The 25,519-nt window shown below is 45.1% G+C and overlaps 1 protein-coding gene across 1 annotated transcript in view; it reads left to right on the top strand.

Annotated features, from left to right (window-relative positions):
• E2F3 (E2F transcription factor 3) overlaps positions 1–23,713 on the top strand; it is a 66,502-nt gene extending 42,789 nt beyond the window's left edge. The window contains exons 3-7 of the mRNA XM_075314701.1: positions 4,016–4,235; positions 5,898–6,056; positions 7,951–8,065; positions 18,297–18,432; positions 21,010–23,713. Of these exons, the coding sequence (XP_075170816.1) occupies positions 4,016–4,235; positions 5,898–6,056; positions 7,951–8,065; positions 18,297–18,432; positions 21,010–21,266 (887 nt within the window). The 3' untranslated portion in view covers positions 21,267–23,713. The remainder of the gene's footprint in view (positions 1–4,015; positions 4,236–5,897; positions 6,057–7,950; positions 8,066–18,296; positions 18,433–21,009) is intronic.
• The last annotated feature ends 1,806 nt before the right edge of the window (positions 23,714–25,519 follow it).

Below are 25,519 nucleotides of genomic sequence, written 5' to 3'. Positions count from 1 at the left end.
ACGTCCTCAGCAGGACAAACAGTGACTCGGCCCGGGTGGGGGGACGACTCTCGGCGTTTCTTCCCCAGTGGCGGTCCATAACCACTTGCCAATGGGTTCTGAAGATAGTCTCGGAAGGTCTCCTCATAGAATTCCTCTCCCCCCCTCGTCCGGGTCTCCGAGTCACTGCTCTGGCGTCGCAGGTTTCACAGGCTCTGTTGTACGCAAAGATTATAGAGCTAATGCACTCGGGGGTCGTTTCCCCAGTCCCGAGTCAGGAAGAAGGGGTAGGACACTACTCCCGCCTCTTCCTTGTCAAGAAGCCGTCTTGCGACGTCCGGATAATTATCAATTTAAAACGTCTAAACCGTCAGGTCAGGTACCGGCGGTTCAAGATGGAGTCAGTAAAATCAGCTATTCCCCTGATAGGTCTACACCACCAGATGGCCTCTATAGATCTGAAAGACGCCTACTTCCATATACCGGTCCATCCGGGTCACAGGCAATACCTCAGGTTTGCGGTGCTACACGGGGAGGAAGTGCTTCATTTCCAATTCAATGTACTTCCCTTCGGGATCTCCTCGGCTCCAAGGATCTTTTCGAAGATCATGGCAGAGGTGGTCGCCTTCATAAGATTGCAGGGTATCTGTCTGGTTCCATATTTGGACGACTTTCTTCTCATGGCTCCATCTGCTCCAACCCTCCGGAGCCATGTGGAAAGGTCTTTGGGAATCCTTCGGTCCCTGGGATGGATTCCCAATCTCAAAAAATCACAATTAGCCCCTTCCTCCACTCGGCAGTTTCTCGGAGTGCTGCTGGACTCCGACACAGGCATCTTTTCTCCCAGAGGGCCACAGGGTAGCTCTGTTAGCCAAAATATCAAAGCTTCGCAGGCAGGTTCGCCCGACGCTTCGAGCGGCTATGTCAGCTCTGGGTTCCATGACGTCCTGCATTCCCTCAGTCAGGTGAGCTCAGGCCCATTCTCTGTGTCTCCAGGATCATATCCTGGCACATTGGCACAGACTCCAGTCATCCCTAAACAGACGGTTTCGCCTCTCGGGGTCCGTCTCCTCATCCCTTCTCTGGTGGCTGCGTCCCGCCAACCTGCAGGTGGGGGTTGCCTGGACTCAGACACCCCTGGTTACACTGACCACAGATGCCAGCCTACGGGGATGGGGGGCAATGGTGGCAAACTCCCCATTTCAAGGGGTCTGGAGTCCTTACGTCAGCTCCCAATCCTCCAACTACCGGGAGCTCAGGGCAGTCAGAGAAGCCCTCCTTGCGGCTCAGGACCTCGTCCGGGACTCTCACGTCCTGGTGTATTCAGACAATGTCACAACAGTGGCACATCTCCGCCATCAGGGCAGTACACGCTCAGGCGCCCTGAAGTCAGTGTCCTCCCGAATCTTTCAATGGGCGGAACAATCTCTGCTCTCCCTTTCTGCGGTCCATCTGAAGGGCTCCCTAAATCTTCAGGCGGATTTCCTGAGTCGTCGGGATGTTCATCCGGGGGAATGGAGTCTGGATCAGGCGGTGTTCTGCTCTCTGGTGGCACGGTGGGGTGCTCCAGAGGTGGACCTCTTTGCTTCGGCAGGGAATTGCAAGGTCGCAACATATTTCTCCCTGAACCCACGGGACAAGGCGTTAGGGGTAGACGCTTTCTGCCACAAGTGGTCCTTTCGCCTCGCTTACGCGTTCCCCCCTCTTCCTCTTCTCGCAAGGGCACTGAGGAAGATCAGAGACGAGGGGGTCCCAACTATACTGGTAGCCCCGCTGTGGCCTCGGAGGAGTTGGTTCAGCCTGGTCATGACGCTAGGAATCGACGGCCCAGTCCTCTTAGGTTCGGACCCCAGCTTACTGTCCCAGGGTCCGATTTTCCATCCGGCTCCCCAGAATCTCAACTTGGCTGCCTGGCTTCTGAGGCCCGGGCACTGAAGGCCCAAGGGCTTTCTGACAGAGTTGTGGCTACCCTACAGAAGAACCGTAAACCTGTGACAAATAGTATTTACAACAAAATCTGGAAGAGATTTTCCTCCTGGTGTGGTTCTCAGCCTCCTGACCCACTTCGGCCTAATATTGCGCAGATTCTGGACTTCCTCCAGAGTGGATTGGACTTAGGCCTTCGGCCTAGCACCCTGAAGGTTCAGTTGTCAGCCCTCAGTGCAGTCTTTGACACGGCTCTGGCAGATCATCGTTGGATCCGTCGGTTCTTTGTGTCCGCTAGTAGACTCTGTCCACGTCAGAGGGTCCTGACGCCTCGCTGGGATCTCAATGTGGTCCTTACCGGACTATCTCAGTCACCATTTGAACCTCTGTGCTCTTGTAACATTCGTTCTCTTTCTCACAAGACTGTTTTTCTTGTGGCTATTACGTCTGCTCGCAGAGTCGGAGAACTTCAGGCTTTGTCTATCAGGGAACCTTACCTGACCGTCAGAGATGACAGCATTGTGTTTCAGCTGGACCCTTCCTTCCTTCCCAAGGTAGTTTCGGATTTTCACCGTTCTCAGTCCATCGTCCTGCCTTCCTTCTGTCAGAATCCTCGGACTCCGGGTGAGGAAGTGTTTCATTCTTTGGATGTCCGTCGGATAGTGTTGCACTACCTGAAGGTTACTGCTTCTTGGCGCCTTGATTCTAACCTGTTTATCCAGCCCTTTGGCCGCAATAAGGGCAAGAAGGTGGCTAAGAGTACCATCGCCAACTGGATTGTGCGGGCAATTAGAGACGCCTACCTCGCTCAGCATCTCTCTCCGCCTACTGGATTCACGGCGCACTCCACCAGGGCTACCTCTGTCTCCTGGGCTGAACGGGCAGGGGCCTCCCCTGAGCAGATCTGCAAGGCGGCTACGTGGTCTTCGCTCCATACTTTCACGAAGCATTATCGGTTGGATCTGGATTCCAACAGGGATTTGGCCTTTGGCAGGAGGGTCCTGCAGGCTGTGGCCCCCCCCTAGGTATCAATTCTTTGGTATTCCTCCTATGCTGTCGTGGAAGGGACTAGAGAAATAAGAATTATTCTTACCGATAATTCGGTTTCTAGGACCTTCCACGACAGCAGGTAATTCCCTCCCCTTTGTATTCATTTATTCCTGAATGTGTGGTACTTCTCATATGCTATGGATTCTTTGTAAGACACTGGCTGTGGGAGGTGGGAGGGTCCTTTTAAACCTCTTGAACTTCCTGTCCCAATTAGGGCGTGGAGAGACAACCTCCTATGCTGTCGTGGAAGGTCCTAGAAACCGAATTATCGGTAAGAATAATTCTTATTTTTTGGTCAGAAAGGGGGCACAATAATAACAGGGACCTTTCTAGAATGCAGCCCAGGAGCTGCAGAGGGGGAATCTGTTAGGTTTTAGGGGAAATTTCTGCTGACAGGTTCCCTTTAATCACAGAAGAGTGAAGACTGTGGGGAAATTGAATTTAAATGATTAGGCCCACCATGATGCATGAGCACCTGTATTTGGTGTGAATAGCCATCCTGTGCTGACAGACCTTTTAAGTTCTGGATGTGATATAATCCCTTTTACCTGCTGATACTGGTAACCACTTGTTGAGTAGTGTTAAAACCATGTCTGGCGGCTGCCTTACTGTAGAATGAGCTATAGGGAGAAAATGAAGTTGTATTCTACCTGCAGCCGCTTACTTCCAGTATTCAGAGCGGTGCACATTATGGCACACTACAGTAATCATTACCTGTACATGGATTGGCAGCATGCTGGCTGTGAATGTACAGGGGAGTGACTACAGTGCTCTAACAGCTTCCTTCACCACCCTAATGACTGTAATTGAGTGGTTACAGGGAGAATGTAACCCCCCCCCACCCCCACCCCTATGTGTAGCCACTCTTCCATTAAACATGCTAGCTATTACACAATTGTTATTTATCTGCACATTACCAATATAATTACAATAAATTTAAATAGTTTGGACCTGTACACGTAGCATAAGTATTGGCTGATGTTCCACAGTCTAAATTGTGTTGGATTGTTTATATAGGCTTAAAAATTATTAATTTTTTTTTTTTCTTCCTGTACTTTAGCGCCAAAATCACCTCTGGAAAAAACAAGATATGACACCTCACTTGGCCTTTTGACTAAGAAATTCATTCAACTTCTTAGTCAATCTTCTGATGGTGTGGTGGACTTGAACAGAGCTGCTGAAGTTCTCAAGGTGCAAAAAAGAAGAATTTATGATATCACGAATGTATTAGAGGGCATTCATCTAATTAAAAAGAAATCTAAAAACAACATTCAGTGGATGTAAGTATAGATTATATCCGGTAAACTTGCAGCAGGATGTCTATGGATTAGGATAAAGGCAATCACCCTCAATACTCTGGCATTTTAGGGAAACTGTACTTTGATGGTCTGGCTGGGGATCATAGCTGAAGACTAAACCAGTCAAACTCTGCCCCCGGCAGGCTCTTTCCAGCGCCGATACAAGTTTTTGACGTATTTCTTGCTTGAGTGGGATTTTTAAGGTTCTATGAAATGGTGGCGTTTTTCAGAAAGTTTATTTTGCGTCAGTCGTGTAGCCATACTGTCTGGATAGCATGAGTCTCCCAACAGGTTCCCCTTTAAAATGACTGTGGTAACGGTTCTTGTCATGGTGAGAGAATGTTATGTAGGTCACGCAATCGCTCCCTTATGGCTATTGTCTGACCCTATGACAGAGATTACACACCCATTGCATATGCAAATTCCTCCATGGAAGGCCATTACAGATTTCTGATCCTGAGGCCCTGTATTGGTGTGGGTTGCCATCAGCAAACTTGTCTGGGTGCCTCCCTATGGTAAACGCACAATTGGCACAAGACTCTTCTGAATTATTTGATCTGAAGTGGGAGATATTTTGAGAGAGCATGAATTTGATGTACCTAGGTCAGGTCAGTGAGGCTGGGGTCCTTAAATCATTCCAGGCCCTGAGGCATGAATATGCTGTTCCGAATAATTTATTTTTCATTTTCAACACTCCTAGTTCCCACATGCTCCCCCTGTCCTTCAGGATTTTCTCCTGATTTGGGCTTTTGGACCCCTCCCCTCTTTTGAGCATGCATATATGATGGGAATCTTTTTGTATCATATATGTCACATGAGCTGGAATTTTGGGCCAAATGATTAGGTTTATTACATGACCGTTTGGGGAAGCCCCATTACAGATGAACCTAGAACCAACATTTTTGTTTTACACGAAGATGTGCTCAGATGAGTTGAGTTCCCTGTGACTGCATGGCCTGCCATTCCTCTGGATTGTCGCTGATGGCTGAAGCCCAATGATCGGACCATTGGCGGAATCTGTGTTTTGTGTACATATGGTTTAGAGCTATAAAAACTTAATTTATCTGTATTTAATTTTACACATTGTCCCCCAGCCATGAGGTCATAAGACCTTTAGGAGCAGTTGAGATTAAAATAAAATATTTTAATACTTATTTCCCTTGTAACTGAGGGGGATTGGCATTATAGCATAGCAGAGCTGTCAGTCTGGTGTCACCCAGCAGCTCTTGCGTTCTCCCTATACACAGCAATCACATTACTGCTGTGTATGGAGGAGGATGCGCAATCAGCGCCTGTTTAACAATGTGTATGCAGTGAGCAAGAAGGCACAGATGGTAATAACTGTCTCTGCCTTCTCCTTGGGGACTCCGGCTGTCACATCCAGATCACCTCTTCTGCAGTTACACAATCGCATGTAGCTGTGCTACTATGCAGTGACTTTAGATTGTCAGCCCATCTTGTATGTTGTATGCCTGTATACTGCATATCATGAATGGATATACGTTTTGTTTTCTTTGTATAACTAGAATAGATCAGTTTACGCCGTTGCAGATTGTAGTCTTTGTGATATACATATTTCATCCTGTAATTTCTTAATAAAGTTTTTGTTTAAAAAAAAAAAAAAATGAAAACAAACCAACCCAGGGGCTGCACACTTCCTGATGATGGATGTAACATGGTACGATGCCAAGGCTTGTCCAAGGAGCTCGCAGAGCTTAGTCAAGAGGAGAAGAAACTAGATGACTTGATACAAAGTTGTACCTTGGATCTGAAACTTCTAACTGAAGACTCAGAGAACCAAAGATATCCTTTACATAATGCAATCCCTATCCGTGTGGCTGTGTGAAAGAACAATCCAACCTTCATTTGTAAGTTTGGGTGAATACACAACTATAATACATGTGGTGTTTTTTTCATGGCACTTTGTGCATTTTTGCACATTTGAATTCCATGGTATTACTGTAAAGATAATTGTTCACATTTATGTATGAAGACGCGCACCCATTAATTTCATAGATTTCTTATAGCAAGGCTTGACAATCTGTTGCTGCTCAAAATATGGCAATTTATGCTCCCACGATGAGTTTTTGATGTCTCTTATTTTCGTTCTGCAAAAACGTCTAGTATTTACATACCCCAAGCTCTTTTATTAAAGGGAACCAAACATCAGGATTTTCGTGTATAAGGTGCAGTACTGGCACTATCAGGCACATTGTGTACATACCATTAGTGGGCAGCTCGGGTGTTTAGGCTGTGAAATCCAACTTTATAAAGTTTGATAAATTCGTGCACTTTTTGATTGATGTGTGCACCTCTCTGCTAATGTCCTGGCGTGTTATGCACTTGTATCTCTGCCCCCCCCCCCCGTCCTCCGCAGCCTGTTCCTCCCTCTCTCTGGTTGTTTGCAAGTTTCTCTTCAGAAACATGGCGCCGGCGCCATGTTTCTGAAGCCCGCAGTACTTAGTATTTTGCAGGAGAGGGCGGCGCATGCGCCCTCGCTTCTTCAGATCCCGTTGTGACCGCGGGAGCGCGCGTGGTCACAACAGGACTGCAGAACAGCTGATGGGAGGACGCGATTACTACCTCCTCAATCATCATTATCCTCCTCCTCCTCCAAACATACCTGCGGGACAGTGAGAAGAATCCTGCTGTCGGCTTTTTCCTGTGGCGTCCCGGTGTCCTAGGCGGCTGCTGTGCTGTCACTGTGTCGTAGCTGCAGGTAATCGCGTCCTTCCATCAGCTGTTCTGCAGTCCTGTTGTGACCACGTGCGCTCCCGTGGTCACAACGGGAGCTGCTCACTAATGGAATGTACACAATGTGCCTGCACCCTATACATGAAAATCCTGATGTTTCCCTTTTAAGCGTTTTTAAGGCTATGTGTGCACTAGTGCGTTTTACCCGCGGATTTGTCGCAGAAATTTCTTGAGAAATGTCTGCAATCTTTGTGCAGACATTTCCCAGCAAATCCTATGTGAAAAAAAAATAGCTGTGCGCACACTGTGGATTTTTCTCAAGAAATTTCCTTGAAGAATTTCTTGAGAAAATGAGCATGTCAGTTCTTTTCCGCAGGTACCCTGCGGATTTCGGCAGTACAGCCTGCAAAATCCGCAGGGAACAACCTGCGGGAAAATCGCGCCAAATCCGCATGCGGATTTACCGCGGATTTGGTGCAGATTTTTTCCGGAGGTCCAGAAATCTTCCACTCCCAGACGTTTCTCAAGAAATTTTCTTGAGAAACTTCACATTTCTAGTGCGCACAAAACCTTAAACTTGCAACATATCAATCTCTTAATGTATGCTGAGTTTTAGTTGTGAATTTTCCCCATAGGATTGCATGTGGAAAATTTGCAGGTTAGGAAATACATTTAAAAAGATTTGTAATAAACACAACTGTCAATAAACTTTGACACTGCCAAATACCAGGAAGTATAAAAAGCTGTTTTATTTAAACACCTGAAGCCAAAAAGACACCTCTGCATCAAAAGCAATACAAATGCAATGGAAAAACATGCATGTTACATAATTGTTGATGGGTACGGAAAATTTGCAGCATCACAAACTCTCCAAATAAAATAAATCCTTTTAATTGACCTTAATTACCCTTAATTTACTAATTGATCATGATTCCGAGCCAAAATATTTCGGTCATTATTTAAATTCTCTGAATTTCATGTTTTAAGCCTTAACTTAAGATACGTTGGCTTATGTAACTTATCAGGATATACGAAAAATTAGTGGCCTTAAGGATCAAACTGTTATTGTTGTGAGAGCTCCTCCGGAGACTAGACTTGAAGTGCCTGACCCAGTTGAGGTAAGTGTAATGGCCTACAAACCGTTCTTTCTTCTTTCATTTATCACTAATCCCTTTCAGGCCGGGATCACACTGGTGTATAGCATCCGATGTGAGATAACTGTATCGGGATTGCAGATACTGATACAGTTGAAATGATGAAAGAGGGACCTGTCTGCTATCTGCTACCTCCCCATTGTGTCTGTGCTTTGATATCTCAGGACAGTAGGCGCAATATCACTGTGTGCCCGCTGTGCCGAGCTGCAGAACGTACCACGGCAGAGATTGGCGCAGCGGGGGAAAGAGGAAAGGCGAGTATTGTTTGTATACTAGTGGCCTCTGGCCAAAATTAATATGGATCACTATGGGGTGCATTATAATATATGGATTTATGGATTACTATGTGGGGGCATTATAATATATAGAGGTCTATGGGGGGCATTATACTATATGGAGGACTGTGTGGCCAATTATACTATATGGAAGTGCATATTATATGGAAGGCTAGTGGAGGCCAATATACTATTTGGAGGCTTATGAGGTAGCCTTAATTGTTTATGGAGGTTCAGATGAGGGCCATTATACTGTATTCCAGCCATTATACTGTATGCCAGCAATTATACAGTGTGAAGTCTATCATACTGTGCAGAGGGCTAGTGGTGGCCATTATACAGCATAGAGGGTTGTGTGGGGGTGTCACAGTTGGGATCATACTGTTGGGGTCACTATACTTTGCTGGGGAAGTTGAGGGGAGGGGGGGGATACAGTAGTATCATCATACTGTGTCTGACAATTCGCAATGGAGGTATCGTACAGTATTTATGGGGAACTTTTGTTGGCAACGTACTTTGAGTGCAAAAGTGAAAGGGGGATCTAGGGTTTTCAACATGAGGAAAATTTACTTTGTAAGGGCTGTTAAAGTTGAGATGTTGTATGTCCCAGACAAACTATTTCTGTGGGGTAGTGGACCTGTAACTTTTGAGGCCCCATGATTTCTGCTCCCAGTCGGCACTTGCTTAACTGTCTCCGTTTCAGACATATTAAACATCAAGAGGACATTAGCAACCAGCCGCTGTTCTCACTTTTTCTGGATGTTTGATTTGTCCAAATGCGGAAAGGGTGAAGCCAGCACGGATTAAGCGCAGGGCCTGCATTACATAATACATGAGCCCCAGGAGAGTCAGTGCCAGCACCGAAAGTGAGTATAAGGCCACGGTTAGGCCGGTTTCACACATTCGGCTTTTTGCCGTTTTGCCGGATGTGGCGCTCTCCCGTACATTTAATACAGTACAATGACAGCGCAACAAGCGCCGGTCACATGCTGTCATGTGACCGGCGCATGTGACCCGGAAGTTACAGCGCTGTCATTGTACTGTATTAACTGTACAGGAGAGCGCCGCATCCGGCAAAACGGCAAAAAGCCGGATGTGTGAAACCGGCCTTATACATTCAGTATTTGGTCGGTGTTTTCCATCAGTATTTGTAAGGCAAAATTAGGAATGGAACAATTAAAGAAAAAGTATAATAGAAATGCGTTCTCCTCTTCTGCATTCTTCACCCACTCCTTGTTTTGGATTTATAGATGCTGATTTACAATACTGACCAAATGCTGATAGTGTGCACAAAGCAAGTATTATTTTAATGGGTGCTTATTAAGAAGGGGCTGTCAGAGTAGTGAAAAGCCCCTTTTTAAAGGGTATCTGTCACCATGGAAATGCACACCTCTGCAAGTAACAAACTATAGAGCAGGGGGTGCTAAGTAGATAGATTATACTTAATCTTTCCTCACAACTATTACCTGTGTTTTGAACATCTAAAGCTGGGTTCACACATAGCGACAACGACATCGCTGTTACGTCACCATTTTCTGTGACGTAACAGCGACCTTGTAAGTCGCTGTTATGATCGCTGCTTAGCTGTCAAACACAGCGTCGCAGCAGCGATCATAACGTCGCTACATGTGCAGGGAGCTGCGCACACTGCTTAGCGCTGGCTCCTTGCTCTCCTAGCTACAGTACACATAGGGTTAATTACCCGATGCGTACTGCAGCTACATGTGCACAGAGCAGGAGCCGGCACTAGCAGCAAGAGCGGCGGAGGCTGGTAACAAAGGTACATATCGGGTAACCAAGGACAGGGCTTCCCTTGGTTACCCGATGTTTACAGTGGTTACAGCTTTCCGCATCTGCCAGATGCCGGCTCCTGCTCCCTGCGCTCTTCATTTCGTCGCTCTCTCGCTGTCACACACAGCGATGTGTGCTTCACAGCGGGAGAGCGACGACGAAAAAATGAAGCAGGACATTCAGCGACGAGCAACGACCTCACAGCAGGGGCCAGCTTGTTGCTGGATGTCACACACAGCGACAGGAGGTCGCTGCATTGTCACAGAAAATGGTGACGTAGCAGCGACGTCGTTGTCGTAGTCGCTGTGTGTGACACCACCTTAAACCTCTGCTCTCTGTGGGATATTTGCTCCAGCGGTTCTTTATCAGCGATTAACAGCTTTCTTTGTACGTGCACAGTGTGTTTGGGGTTTTTTGTGTCTATTTATCGATGAGATTCCTGAAATTTTGTGCACATTATGCACTTCTCACCCCCCCCCCCCCATGCAGATTTGGTGCAGGAATCTGCAGTATGTCAATTCTTTAAGCATTTTTGCAGCTTTTTTTTCCCACCCCAGAATACATGAAAACGCTTGCAAAAAAACACATCAAACTTGGGGGTTTGTCTGCCAAAAAATGCAGATTTGGTGCAGAAACTTTTGTAACCAAATACTCAGCCAGAGCGCAGTGCCTTAATGTGCATACAGAAATAGCAGTCAAAGTTGTGTTACTGATAGGACCGCCCACTGGGCCCCAAATCCCAGAAAGAGCAGAGGTTTAAACAAAACACAAGTTGTGCTGAATCTTTTCTCATAAAACTGTATCGGACTGCAAAGCTCTGACATGACTGCAAATTGGACGGTTTTCATGGTGACAGGGAGAGACTGGTGAACTCGCAGATGTTTGGGTTTGACTGGTTTGGCCGAACTTAAGTTCTGGTTGAGACCGGACGTTGAATCCCATATAAATGTATGGGGACCTGAACTTGTGTGCTATCACGTGTTAGTAAGGGTTAGGGACTGCTAAGGGAAGAAATATGGGGATTAGAGCAGGACAATTATACTAAGGGGATGTGTGCACGCTGCAGAAAATTTGTTCACAAAAAATGCACCTTGTGGCAGAAAAATGCATCTTGTGCCAAAAACACAACAAAAATCGCATGCGTTTTTGTCCCATGTGGTTGCTGGGTTTATTTTAATTTTTTTGTTAGAATCAATGACTGGAAAGGCTAAAAAAAAATGCAGGACAAAAACGCACAAAATTCACATGCAGTTTTTTGTGCATCAAAAATTGCAGCAAAAAAGCAACATGCACAGAATTTCTGAATACTCATAGACTTTGCTGGGAGAAGGAAAAGCATGCAGTTTTGGGCAACAAACTGCACCAAAAAAAGTGGCAAAAAACGTAGTGTGTGTGTGCACAGACAGCCTTAGTGTCTCATGCGGCTGTCACACTGCTTCCAAGTCCGATTAATTAACATTGATGCATATTCACTGCTTTCCCTGCCCACCCTATGACAGCATCTGTGATTGATTGTGGAGTGTAAAAATAATTATAAAAGATGGCGTAATCCACATGAGGTCCCACAAGGATCCCAACTCTGCTGCATCTGAGGTTGCATTGCGCTGTCAATTAGAAAACGTGACCACTCACTACTGCGGCAGAGACACACTGATGGATCTGCAGCTATGAGCGGTCATGTCATTGAGTTCACCTGACTTCACAGCTGGGGTTCCCACAGTACCCCATCTGTGACCTCGGGTGAACTGACCTCTGTTGAACTTGGTGACCTCACCTTTTATGTGAAGACATTAGTTAATTTCAGATTAGGCTATATGCACATGTTGAGTATTTGGTTTCACACATTGCCTAATCCAGTAATCCGAAACTGAGTTCAATGACATCTTGAGGTGATGTCACGGAGTTCATTCACCAAGTCAGTTCACCTGAGGTGATAGCTAGGGTACCTTGGGTACAATTAGCTGTGAATTCAGTGACGTCTCTGCTGTGTTAATGGAGCCCTGACGCTGTATTGCTCGGTCACGTTTTTTAATGTGTCAGTGCACTGCGACCTCATAATAATGATAAATTGGAGAAATGGTGTGGTGGGTTTTGTTGATTACTAATGGGGGAGTCAAATCACAGCTGTCATTAACCCCTTATATTACCTCAATTGCCACCAAACCAGGGCAATATGTATGAGCTGGGAAAAGCGCTGGAATTGGTGACAATTGGATGCGACAGTTCTGGGGCGGCTGCAGACTGCTATTTTTAGGCTGGTTGGTCCAATGACCATGGGACTTCCAGCCTAAGAATACCAGCCCCCAGCTGTTTGCTTTTATCTTGGCTGTGTATCAAAATTGGGGGGGGAAGCTGCACACTATTTTTTTCAAAATTATTTAATTTTAAAAAGAGCCGCATGGGGTCCTTTGTATTTTGATATACAGCTGGGGGCTGGAGCCTGTAGGTATGTTATCTGTACAGGGTATAAATATACGGGGGACCCTACGTGATTTTTTTTTTTTTTTTGCCAGTTTTATTTTTATATTCCACAACTAACCAGACTCTGGCACAGAGGGTGGGCGGGGAAACAGTGAATATGGACAAGAGTTAATGGACCCGGAAGCAGTGTGACAGTGGTGCAGAGATTAGCATAACTGTCCTGTCCTAATCCCCTTTCTGCCTTTTTTTTTTTTTTTTTTCCCCTCCCCCAATAATGAACAGCAGCATATAAGGGGAATTTACTGCAAGGAGGGGAGCATGATGGGCACATTACTGCAAGAAGGGGACCCTATGAGAGAATAACCACATAATGTTTGCCAGAATTACTATATATTGCGAATTGTTAAACAATATTACTTACAAAAAGGGGATAAAATGTGAAAAAATCTAAATGAAAAACATGGAAATTTCTTTACAATTTTAAAAATGCTTTTTTATATATCAACCAAAATAAACAAAGGTCATGTTATCGCCACATCTGTAACTGTTCAAGCTATAAAACTGTACCATAACATGATGAATTCCATTAAAAAAATGATCCAAAGGTTTATATGGTATTACTAGAAAATGTCATTTTGTCCTGCAAAAAATGTGCAAACCCCCCCCCCAATATTTTTTGAGTAGTTTGAGATCCTTGGTCTAAGCTAAATTTCAATGTTGTACTGAAATTTTTCCCACAATGTATCACTGCTCAGCTCCTCCACTACCATCCTGCCTGTCAATAAGGTGCCATGTTCAAAGTTCTCTTTAGGGTGGGATTGTAAACTGGGCCAGGTTTAGTCAGTGGAACACCATTTATTTTTTTTATTTTTCCTCTCTATAAAGCTAAGCACTTATCAGGAAGTAATTTCTAACAACCCGCCTGTGCTGCTGTGACTCTCCTGGCTCAGTCATCATGGACCTCTCCTACTGAGTCTCCTGCTTCCTGTGACTTCTGCTCTGTGGACGGAGCTTCGCTACCGACGTTCTGTTAATAAGCAGAGTCTGCTGTCCCTGAATAAGACATCAGCAGTGATGCCTTGTCAACACCACAGGAGAGAAGGAACAGCTATGTCGGCTTGACATTACAGAAAGCAGGAGAATCAGCCATGATGGTTCTAAGCTGGGGGACGTAGTCACAGTGCAGCACAGGTGAGCATTTGGAAAGCACCTGCCTACATGGGTTTGACCCCCCCTAGGGAAGAAAAAAAAAAAGTATCGTATTTTTCGCTTTATAAGACTCACCGGAATATAAGACGCACCCCAAACTTAGACATAAAAAAGGTAAAAAAAAAGAAAAATGGGGTCCGTCTTATGCTCCGGTGTTCTCTTACCGGAGGGGGGCAGCAGTGGTGGTGAAGCGGGGTCACAGGAGGCACAGGTTGTGCTGGCAGGCGCGGCGGGTCAGTGGCAGCGGGGTCCGTGGTTGCAGGTGCCGTGGCGTCTGTGGTTGCAGGCGTGGTGGCGTCCGCGGTGGCAGGAGCCGTGGGGTCCGTCGTGGCGGCAGCAGCCGTGGCGGGTGAGCCGTGCAGCAGGCCGGTGCAGTGAGTGTCCGCGGTCCCGGTTCAGTGGTGGCAGCGGCGGCTTAGTGGTGGGAGCGGTGGCGACGGCTCAGTGGTGGCAGCGGCAGGGACTGCCCAGTGCTGGAGTGTGTCCGCGGTCCCGGTTCAGTGGTGGGAGCGGCAGGGACTGCTCAGTGGTGGAGTGTGTCCGCGGTCCCGATTCAAGTAATGGCGCCCGGAGCGACGCATGCACAGATGGAGCTCTCATCCAAGGGCTCCATCTGCGCACGCGCTGACTCCCGGAGCAGCGCGTGCGCAGATGGAGCTCTCATCCAAGAGCTCCACCGGCGCCATCATTTGAAAGTGGGACCGCGGACAACTGGTAACATGCTGCACGGCCGCCCGCACCGCATGCACAGAGTGGCAGCCAGCAGGCTGCCCGCCCACCCTGCGTACAAGCCGCCGGGTACCTGTGCTTGCGTGCGGTGGCAGCCGGGTACCCATGGCTGTGTGCGGGCGGCAGCTGGGTGACTGTGTGAGGGCGGCAGCTGGGTGCCTGTGGGAAAGCAGCACCCGACTGCCGCTCGCACACAGCACCCGGCTGCCGCCCGCACACAGCCATGGGTACCCGGCTGCCACCGCATGCAAGCACGGGTACCCGGCTGCCGACTCCACACAGCACCCGCTGCCGCCCGCACACAGCCACGGGTACCCGGCTGCCGACTCCACACAGCACCCGCTGCCGCCCGCACACAGCCACGGGTACCCGGCTGCAACCGCACGCAAGCACAGGTACCCGGCCGCTTGCATGCAGCCACAGGCACCCGGCCGCCCGATCGCCTCAGACAGGACCCCCCCCTCCCGGTACCGCTTTATAAGACGCACCCCCCATTTTCCTCCCAAATTTTTGGGAGGAAAAGTGCGTCTTATAAAGCGAAAAATACGGTAATGGATACCTCAAGTTTCATAGTTCACTATAAGGCTATGTGCGCACGTGTGCGTAATTCATGCAGTTACGCTGCGCTTTGTAGCGCAGCGTAACTGCATGCGTCCTGCGTCCCCTGCACAATCTATGGAGATTGTGTAGGGGCCGTGCGCACGTGGCATATTAGAACGCAGCGCTTCGGCTGCTGCCCGAATCGCTGCGTTCTAAGACGTGACATGTCACTACTTCCGTGCGCTTTGCAGTCAGCCCCTTCTCTATGGCAGGAGCTGCAGGCAGAGCGCACGTTCTCGCCGGCACCATGCGCTTCAGAACGCAGCTTTTCAGCTGCACTCTGAAGCGCACCTTTTCGGTGCGGTGCAGAGCGCACATAGCCTTATTCTAGTGGTGTTAATCTGAGGATCCATCACAATCTGCAGTTGTAGATATTAAACCTCAGAATGTATCCCTGCCTTTTCTTGTGCTGAGGCGTCCCTATCTTGTCTGTTTACTTGATGACCATTTGAAGCTACAGGTTATCGCTGGAGTCTCGAGGATAAACACAGCTAAGCGTATGCATGGGAATGGCAAAAAGGCAATTAAACTTCCCCCCCCCCCCCCCCATTTAAATTATAAAAATCCAGTGACAGTCACCAAAATCCAATGACTAGGTGCAGATTTGAGGTGGAAATGTTCTACAGACAATTTGACAGTGTTGCTTTCAGCCAAGTAGATTGTGTTATGCACATAAACCGAGATGGTTTTCACTAAGCTCTTAATTGCTAGTTGTAACAGCAAATGAGGCATAGGCAGAATAGAGCATGCATTAAAGGGGTTATCCAGGTTTGGGGTGCAAGACTGCAGTCACTTCTCCAGCGCCAAATCAATTTGCATATTTCTGGCTACATGCAGACTAGATTTGTCCAGTCTGACTCTGATTTTTATTGTGTAGTACCACCCACATTGTCAGCACGTGCATGACCGTATGTATGCAAATTGCAAACTTGCTATCCTGACAGCGTGCACACTGCGCTGAGGATTCCCAGGTCTGCAGTCACATAAAATTACTGCAGACTTGCACCCCAAGCCTGGACAACCACTTCATCCTCTTGGTGCATATGTTATACAGGCAGCATTTGCCTTCAAAGGTAGTCTGGCACCAGGTATTTGCCAGCTAATGAGAGCAGCATAATGTTCAGCCGGAGACACTGATTCCTGCAATGTCACTTAAGGTGGTGTCACACTCAGCGACGACGTCGCTGCTACGTCACTATTTTCTGTGACGTAGCAGCGATGTCGCTGTGTGTGACATCCAGCAACGACCTGGCTGTGAGGTCGCCGGTCGTTGCTGAATGTCCTGCTTGATTTTTTGGATGTTGCTCTCCCGCTGTGAAGCACACATCGTGGTGTGTGACAGCGAGAGAGCGACGAACTGAAGCGAGCAGGAAGACTGCTTCTGGCAGCCTGCGGTAAGCTGTAACCAAGGTAAACATCGGGTAACCAAGCAAAGTGCTTCGCTGGATACCCGATATTTACCTTAGTTATTAGCGTCCGCCGCTCTCAGGCTGCCAGTGCCGGCTCTCTGCACGCGTAGCCAGAGTACACATCGGGTAAATAAGCAAAGGTTTGCTTATTAACCCAATGTGTACTCTGGTTAGGAGTGCAGGGAGCCAGTGCTAAGCGGTGTGCGCTGGTAACAAAGGTAAATATCGTGTAACCAGCGAAGGGCTTTGCTTGGTTACCCGATATTTACATTAGTTACCAAGCGCAGCATCACTTCCACACGTCGCTGCTGGCTGGGGGCCATGTAACGACGCTTATTGCGCTGTTCGGTTTAATTTTTGCTACTTTCCTGATAAGTGGCTATATCATAGGATTAGTACACCTGCTACCATGTAGTCCTCCATATTGATAAGCTCTTTATAACCATACCCCTGATTGGCAGCTTTCTAAACGCTGTACATAGGCATAAAGCTGACAATCAGTGATGGGGTAGGGATATACAGAGCTTGGCATGCAGAGAACACTGATTTTATCAAGACTGCAGTATAATAACCCAATTTGCAAATCGGTGTCAAAAACCTGGCGTCAGATTTCCCTTTTAACAGTATTGGAATGAGTTAAAAATTGCTGTTTAACCCTTTTGATTCCACTATCAGGCAGTGGTATTTCATTTTGGTGTCTGGTATGTATTCACTCCTTTTTGTCTTTTAATGATTGCGCTGTGCAAGGAGAGTGAAGGTTTGCCACCTTAGTGTGGTCTTGCTGAAGGCGCTCGTTAGTGCCTATGACTGGGCTTCACAAAATGTAATGGTCATATAATGCAGTACATTAGTTTTGCAATTTTTATAAATTAAAGCAATGAAATGATCAGATTTAAAAAAGAAAAAAAACTCTTTTTTTTTTTTTTTTTTTTGTAAACTGCCTGGATCATTAAGACTAGCATGCACACAATTTGTTGAATTAAACTGCTGGGTTTAGCCATTTTGCTCATGCTCTGCCCGTTTTTGCTAAGCGTTTGGGGACTGGTGAAAAATGACCAAACTGTTAAATGTTTGCTCAAATTCAGATTGCACAAAAATTGTTGGTTTCTTTTTGGAAGTGTTACTCCAGAAAACTGGGAACCCCCACCACCTTTCATGAATGTGACCCTCAGTATACTCTCCATCACATATGTGATATGTGGTAGTATATGTGATCATTGCTGCACACTGGTCAGTAAAAAGGACTGACTTGGAAACCAGGGAAACTTCAGCACAAGAAGAGATATTATACTGGGGGGTTTTTTTGTTTTGTTTTTTTTACACAATTCCCTCCAGCTTTTGTGATTGATCCACAAGTTATTGCTGCAGCTGTAAAAGTTCATAGTATGAAAATATAAAATGAACTCCACTCAAATGCTAAACTGCATAAAGACGAGTTTGAAATGCTACATTTGTAGGGTTCACCCCCCTTACTTTAATTGTACTGTATTGTTAAAGGTATATTATGTAGGAAAGAAGGGTCTCTTTCAAAACTACTTGTACTGCAAAACAAAAAAATCCCTCCATGGCAGTCAGTTATGTAATGTCTAAAAATGGCCTAATGCTTACAGGTTACATTACTGATTTGACCTTTGCACTGACAATTCTGCTGCATGCTTTTACAGTCTCTGTAGATGTATTATATAGGAGTCCTCTCCTGGAGTCAAATTGACATGAGTCATATCAAAACAATCACCTCCTTTTGAATTATTTTCTTCGCAGAGTTTACAGATACACTTATCTAGCACTCAAGGGGCCATAGAAGTTTACTTGTGCCCTGAAGAAAGTGAATCCAGTAGTCCAGTCAAACAAAACAATCCTGATCAGAATGCGAATCTTCATAAGCCAAATTCCAAAGGTAAATCGAACGTTAGTACTATGTCCTAATTGGCAATTGCTCAATGTACTAGGGAAGGAAAAGCGCTTTCTCACAAATGTTTAGTTTTCTTTAGCCTATCTTTAAAGGGAACCTGTCACCTAGAATATGCTATCTGACATATTAGCAGATGCATATTTGCCCTTATAGCAGCTCCCTACCCATCCCTGTGCTGTAAAATTGTGTAATATGAAAGTAATAAAAACCGTTTTATTACTTTCATATTTCCTATGTAACTTACAGAGCCGCTGGCCCCATGGGCAGTGCCTTGCCCTAAGGGCGTCTGCATACTTTCCCTGGTATCACGCCCCTGTGGGCGTGATACCATGGAGTCACATGAGCGACGTCCCTGTCGCTCGTTCTATCCTGCGTATGTTTATACTTATTATTGCGGTAGGCTTCTCTTCTGGGTTCTCCTTGTCAGTTTCAGATGCGCACTGCGCGTCTGAAGCCGGCGAGTGAATACCTGGAAAAGAAGCCTGCCGCAATGGTAAGTATAATAATCGCGCGCAGGATAGAATGAGCGACTGGAACGTCGCTCATGTGACTCCATGGTATCACGCCCACAGGGGCGTGATACCAGGGAAAGTATGCAGACGCCCTTAGGGCAAGGCACTGCCCATGGGGCCAGCGGCTCTGTAATTTACATAAGAAATATGAAAGTACTAAAACTGTTTTTATTACTTTCATATTACACAATTTTACAGCACAGGGATGGGTAGGGAGCTGCTATTAGGGGAAATATGCGTCTGCTAATATGTCAGATCGCATATTGGAGGTGACAGGTTCCCTTTAAAAGGAAACTGTCACCTCAGGGGAAAAAAAAACGTTTACCTGCAGATGGAGGGTTAATATGAAATTCAGGTATCATTGGCAATAATACACAAAGAGAATAACGCTGTAACAAGTGGTAGTATAACCTTTGATTATGATTCATATTTCCTATCAAACCACCAACAATCATGTCTGATCCATGTTGGAACTGTTTTAGGTTAATCAATGCCCAATACGTATAGTCAACCTACCATATTATTATTATTATTATTTATTGCGCCATCAATTCCATGGCGCTTTACATGTGAAAGGGGTATACATAATAGGGACAAGTACAATAATCATAAACCGTACAAGACACACAGGTACAGGAGGATAGAGGTCCCTGCCCGTGAGGGCTCACAGTCTACAAGGGATAGATAAGGATACAGTAGGTTAGGGTAGAGTTGATTGTGCGGCGCTGTATCAGACTGAGGGTTACGGCAGGTTGTAGGCTTGTCGGAAGAGGTGGGCCTTCAGGTTCCTTTTGAAGTTTGGCAAGGTAGGCGGGAGTCTGATGTGTTGTGGCAGAGCATTCCAGAGTATCGGGGAGGCACGGGCGAAATCTTACTCTTTAATCCTCAAAGCGAGGGTTCCAAACAACCAGAACCAGAGAGTAAGAAAGGAAGCGAAGAGAGGTGGGGGGGAGGGGGAAGAACCATGGAGGGATGCAAGGAGGCAACCAGGGAGGGGGCGGAGAATTAGATGGCGTTCCGGGGTAGCCCGAGCAGTAAAAACATCAGAGATACACACCTTGAATATTGACATGAGGTACGGGTGAACTCCCTGCGTAACACTCTTTTGACCCTATTTGACCCACTTTTTCCTATCAGACAGCTATTAGCTGTGCATTTAAAATATATGAAACCTACATATAAGATGCACACCAGATATAATTCATTGTTTTATTAACATATAATTCAAAATTAGAAAGGAGAAAAACCACACAAATAAGATTTAGTAAAACGTGGTGGAATGTTTGTATATAATCAGTACACCAAAGTGCTCCTACTAGATCAGCATGAAAAAATATCACAAAATATAAAGTATTTGGTAGGCAGATATCGGTGAAAAATCACAATCAATTAGAAGGTTAATATGGTGGCATATTCATGTAGGACTAAATTAATATCACCTAAACAGATTGATTTTTAAATACGGTTTCACACAGGGCACCGTGACTATATACAGTATACTGGACGCTGGATAGGTATAAGCAAATGTGTGAAAGTTACAACCTAAGGAGCAGGGGTGTCAGACTGTAATAGACCCACAGAGTTAAATGGAGACCCTCGACATTTTGCTGTGCTTTTAACTAAGGATATGTGTAGATGGCATATTGCAGGCATTTTAAACACAGGCCAATCCACTCATGGCCATGCAGAGACCAATGTTGCATCCTTCTCTGGACAGTGAGCAGTAAATGTGCACACTGTGCAGAGGAGGCGGCGTTGGTGTGCATTCCACAGTGGGACTCATCAATGTGTTTATAATTGCCACTTACACTAGTGAGTGGTGACGAGCTACTCTGTGCACACCACCTCTGACTGAAACAGTGACTCCAGATAGGAAATTAGGTAATTTTTCCTCCAGATTACCTGCATTTTCAAGTAGGGTGGCCAGACAACATTGTGATGCTATTTTCCTGTAGATTAACACTAGCTGCTGGTAAATTATGCTTTCGGAGGTGATAATTCCTTTGAAATCTAAATTTGTAACCATATTTATGTATATTGTCTTCTGCAGACTATCTCTCACCTAACATAGAAGCTGTAAACTGTAAAGTAGAACCCATTTCTCCCTTGACCTCTCCGACCAACCTACTACAGCAAACAGAAGATCAAATACCTTTGAATCTCGATAGTCCTTTTGTGAACTTGCTGCCTCCTCTAGTTCACGAGGATTATTTGCTAAGTCTTGGAGAAGAGGAGGGAATCAGCGATCTCTTTGATGCCTATGAATTGGAGAAATTGCCATCTCTGGAGGACTTTATGTGCAGTTGATGGATTTTTTTTTTTTTACAATCCCGCCACAATGGATTAACTTTCGATACGGAATGTGATTGGAACCTGAGTCTGCATCCCTTACTTGACGCAGTGTTTGCCTCTCCCTTTAAAAAGGCATGTAATAATCAGTGCAGCATTGGGTGCAAAAAGTGCTGTTATGATTGAATATACTTGAGGCTATGCAAATTTGCAAGACTGGGATGATGCTTCGGGGTTGCTGAAGGCACAAATGAATAACTTGAATCAATTTAGCTTCCTCAGTATATCTCAATACTTGGTCTGGTGAAGTCAGTCTGTGCCTTCCTGTACTTTACGTTCTCCCCAGCCTATGTGGAGAAACTCCACAATAAATATGAACTGTTTTGCATATGCTGTGTGCATTATTTTTTTTTTTTTCTTTTTCTAACAGTTAGGCCACCTCACAATCAAGAAGTTCACGAGCCCAAAGAAGTTCAAAGAACCTCACGTTACATAGATACCTTGTACATGGTGTATCCCTTCAAGATGCCCTGGCTCACAATATCCTATAGCGCTTGCTGTGAACTGGGGCTTAAAGTGCCTATTTATTTGCTAAGAGGAAAATTTGATAAATCTATTGTATCACTCTGTTACTAGTCAAGTTCTGGATGTACCTTTTTAAATGAGTATTTTGTGTACTATGTCCTATGGTGTGATCAGTCTTCATATTTAATTTTGGAAAAATGAAGTTTACACATTGTGTGGTTCCTTATAGGAACCCTTGCCTATTTTTAGTGTCGTGGGCCTAGGTGTTTTTGTTTTGAGGGGGGGGTTGTGTGCGTGTATAGCATGCATACTTCAGAACTCCTATATTATGTCTCTTCAAATAAATAATATGCTTTTAATCATGGGATCTAAAGTATGGAGCTCCTACAAGGCTAACGGTGCATTCCCTCATAAGATTTGTGCCTGACTCTTCTGTTCTGGGTTATACTTACTAGTCAGTGAATGAGAAATGTGCCAAAGGCTTTTTATTTTCTAGTGGTGCGGAAGTGCTGCTGTTCTCTACAGGGGAAAGTGGGAATCTAATACCTGGTTTTTGTCACCTAATCTGAGAAGTATAATGTAAAGATAGACCTTGAATCCAGTAATGGCACTTACTGGACTGCTTGCTGAATTTTTAATTAAATCATGGTTTCATTAGAGTACTAGTAAACCTGCTGCCATATAGTCCTCCATATTCAAGAGCTCTGTATAACCCTGCCCCACCACTGATTGGCAGCTTTCTGCCTATGCACAGTTTGCATAGATAGCAGTGGGGTTATACAGAGCACAGCATTCAGAGAACTGGGCAGATCTGTAGCAGATAAGTGACTACAATGCAACCTACTAAAAGATTAGTGAAATTGGGGTCTCTGCCTGAAGTCATGCTGCTCTTAGGGTATCAAAAAGGTGCTGACAAATTCTATTTAACTGTCATCTGATTTATTCTCTTAATGACAACCCCTGTAGCTTTGTTCTGGTGGTCAATAAGTCTGCATTCAAACCCTCTAAGTTCTTTGAGTTGTACCTATGCTGATCAGCAGTTCTTTCTGGGGAAGAAGCTGCTTGGTTATACATTTGCTTCTGCAGACCATTTTATTACATGACTATCATTGAAATGAATAGCTGACCATGCAATCCGTGGTCTGCTTGAGTGAGCAGCTTTTTATTTAGCTAAGAGGGGTTTTGAGCAGGTCACGCCCCATAATGGCCATATTCCTTAATGAGATATATATATAGGTGTGTTTAGACAACAAGCCCTATAAATCTGGCATGCACTGAACTGTTAATTTGTATTTCTATATCCACTCTTCATTCTGCCTGCTAATTGAAGCTTTGGAGACGAGGATTTCCTGTGGTACAGAGCGGCTACACCAATGTTCAGGTGGAATCTTTTACCTTCAAGTTTTGTGGCTGCTTAAGTTTCTCGTCAGGTTTTACAAATGTCCTTAGCAAGTTACACATGTGGGAACTTATGGACGAATACAATGTGAACAGTGTTGCACACGTGTAGTAGGTCTACACCATCTGCTTATGTATCCTACATTACAATTCTATACATAGACTGGAGACCTGAGAAATTGTAATTAGTGCAACTTAAGATATTTTTGTATTTTATTTGGGTCAGTTTTAAATTAAGATTAATGTTATTTAACCGTTACGGTATTTGTGGAGCAGAAAATGAGTGAGTTTTGAATGACTATTATTTTGGGGTGGGGTGTTTGTGTAGGGGTTTTTTTTTTTTCTGTTTTTGTACGAATTTGGCCTATCTGCATGGACAGGAACAATTCACTAAAGTACATTTTATTGAAGACACTTGATTGTGCTTTGTGGTTTTGGACGAATTGTACCATAATGTAAGAAATAAATGGCTATTTGTAAATAAATTATTTACAGGATGTCCTGTAATGTAGCTATTATGTTCTTTACATACATTTTGTAAAGTACCCAATAAATGTTTTGGGGTTTTTTTTCCCTAATTTGTATGTTGTGCAATGAACAGGTCTGATTTTAAAACTGCTAATGACTTTATTATAACACAATTTTGAAGGGGTTCCCACAAACTCCATGTGGCGTGCAGTTCTGATAAAAGCACAATTTTAACATGGCAAATCATTGAGCATCTATATTACCGTTCATAACTTTATTTTTTCCCCTTTCCCCCATTTCTGTTCCGGGGCCTTTTTTTAATATCTCCATCCACTTTTTTTCTTCATTCTCATAAATCAACACTGTCAGTGCACTGGAAAAACAAGCACTTTTGCAATTGCCTCTTAACATGCAGCCATATAAGATATATTAATGCTCGTTTTACCCCTTGTTACTTAGGTGACCAACCACTACTGCTGTCTAATTTGTAAGCAGATTGCTGAAGCTGGATGAGATATGTGGGTAACTGCACTGCCAATCCTGTCCAGCTTCAGAACAGTGCTTACAAGCTCTATGGAAGAGCTTGTATCCGCACCATGCGCTTTGCTCTCTAGCAGTGGTGGTTGGTCTCAAAGGCCGTGACAGAAAAAGCACTTTTTTTTTTTTGTCCCCCCCACCACCTCTTTTTTTTGGCAGCTAAAAAAAAATGCATGTTGTCTTCTGACTGCTTTTCCAGATCAGACTGTGTGCATGGCTGTATGCATATATACATATTTTTACTTTTTCTACTTCTCTGAGTACAAATTAGAAAAAAGCGTGTGAATCTGGCTCAACACAATAATAGACTGCTTATTCCGCTCTGAAAAATAATTGAAAATTGGATGGAAAACATCAATGTTACCTCTTTCCTAACTGAATAACTCCATTTTTTTTTTTGCTTACTCCCCCACCAGCCCAGACCCAAAACCTCCCCCCAGTTCCCTATACCAGCACCATCGCAACAGGATTTGCCCCCAAGGATTAGAAACTTACAACTTTTAACACTAAAAGTTCCAGAGAGAGGTCATTTAACATTTCTACCTTTGGAACCTAGAGACAGGTTCAATGACATGAAGGATTTTAACTAACCACCTATAATCACTGTCTTTTGTTCTGTATTTAAGGCCATTACTGTCGCACCACAGGAGGTTGTTGTTTTCCATTGAGTTTAGCCATTTAGTTTCTAGTTAGTTCTATTCAGTTCATTGTATTTGTCATTTGATCCTTTTTTGGGAGTTCAGGGGGGCGGAATCGAAATTTCTGGGACTTCCACTGTTAAAGTGTGGCGCTTCGCTTCAGGATAATCTACAGTGGCCTTGCACTGCCGAGAAATCTTACTTAGGAGCTGCTAATCACAGCATCTGTAAGCTGTGGCTGGAGCCTGTGATGCTGGATGGCAGAAGGATTCTGGAGCACGGCTGTACATGGTGCATCAGTTCCACCAAATGGTGGCAGACGTCACGTAAGGTGAGGAGGTATGGCCTTGTATGCTGTGGTGATTCCCCTGGTTGCCTAGATGTGCTTGCTGAGGTCCATATCCAGCAAGGAGAGTATGGCCTGGCAATGCATAGTACTCCCTGCAGCTCATTATGTATGACCCAGACAGGAAGTGCAGAGATTACTTATGGGTTTCTCTAACATTTCCTGGGTTGGGTTGAGCTGGACCAGAAAGGACCTCATGAGCAAGTATAAAAACAACTTGCACGATTATCCCAGCTGGAGGAATATTCTAGAATGATTAATGACAACCAGGCCAGAGAGCCTATTGAGAACAGCTACTTGCTTTAGTAACTTTCCTTCAGGATTGGGAGTGTAAAAAATAAAATCCAGTAGCTATAACT

This window comes from Anomaloglossus baeobatrachus, chromosome 6 (genome assembly GCF_048569485.1).
Source record: "Anomaloglossus baeobatrachus isolate aAnoBae1 chromosome 6, aAnoBae1.hap1, whole genome shotgun sequence".
In the NCBI taxonomy this organism is placed as follows: domain Eukaryota; kingdom Metazoa; phylum Chordata; class Amphibia; order Anura; family Aromobatidae; genus Anomaloglossus; species Anomaloglossus baeobatrachus.
Note: the sequence above shows the minus strand (reverse complement) of the source record. Positions and strands in the feature narration are given on the sequence as shown.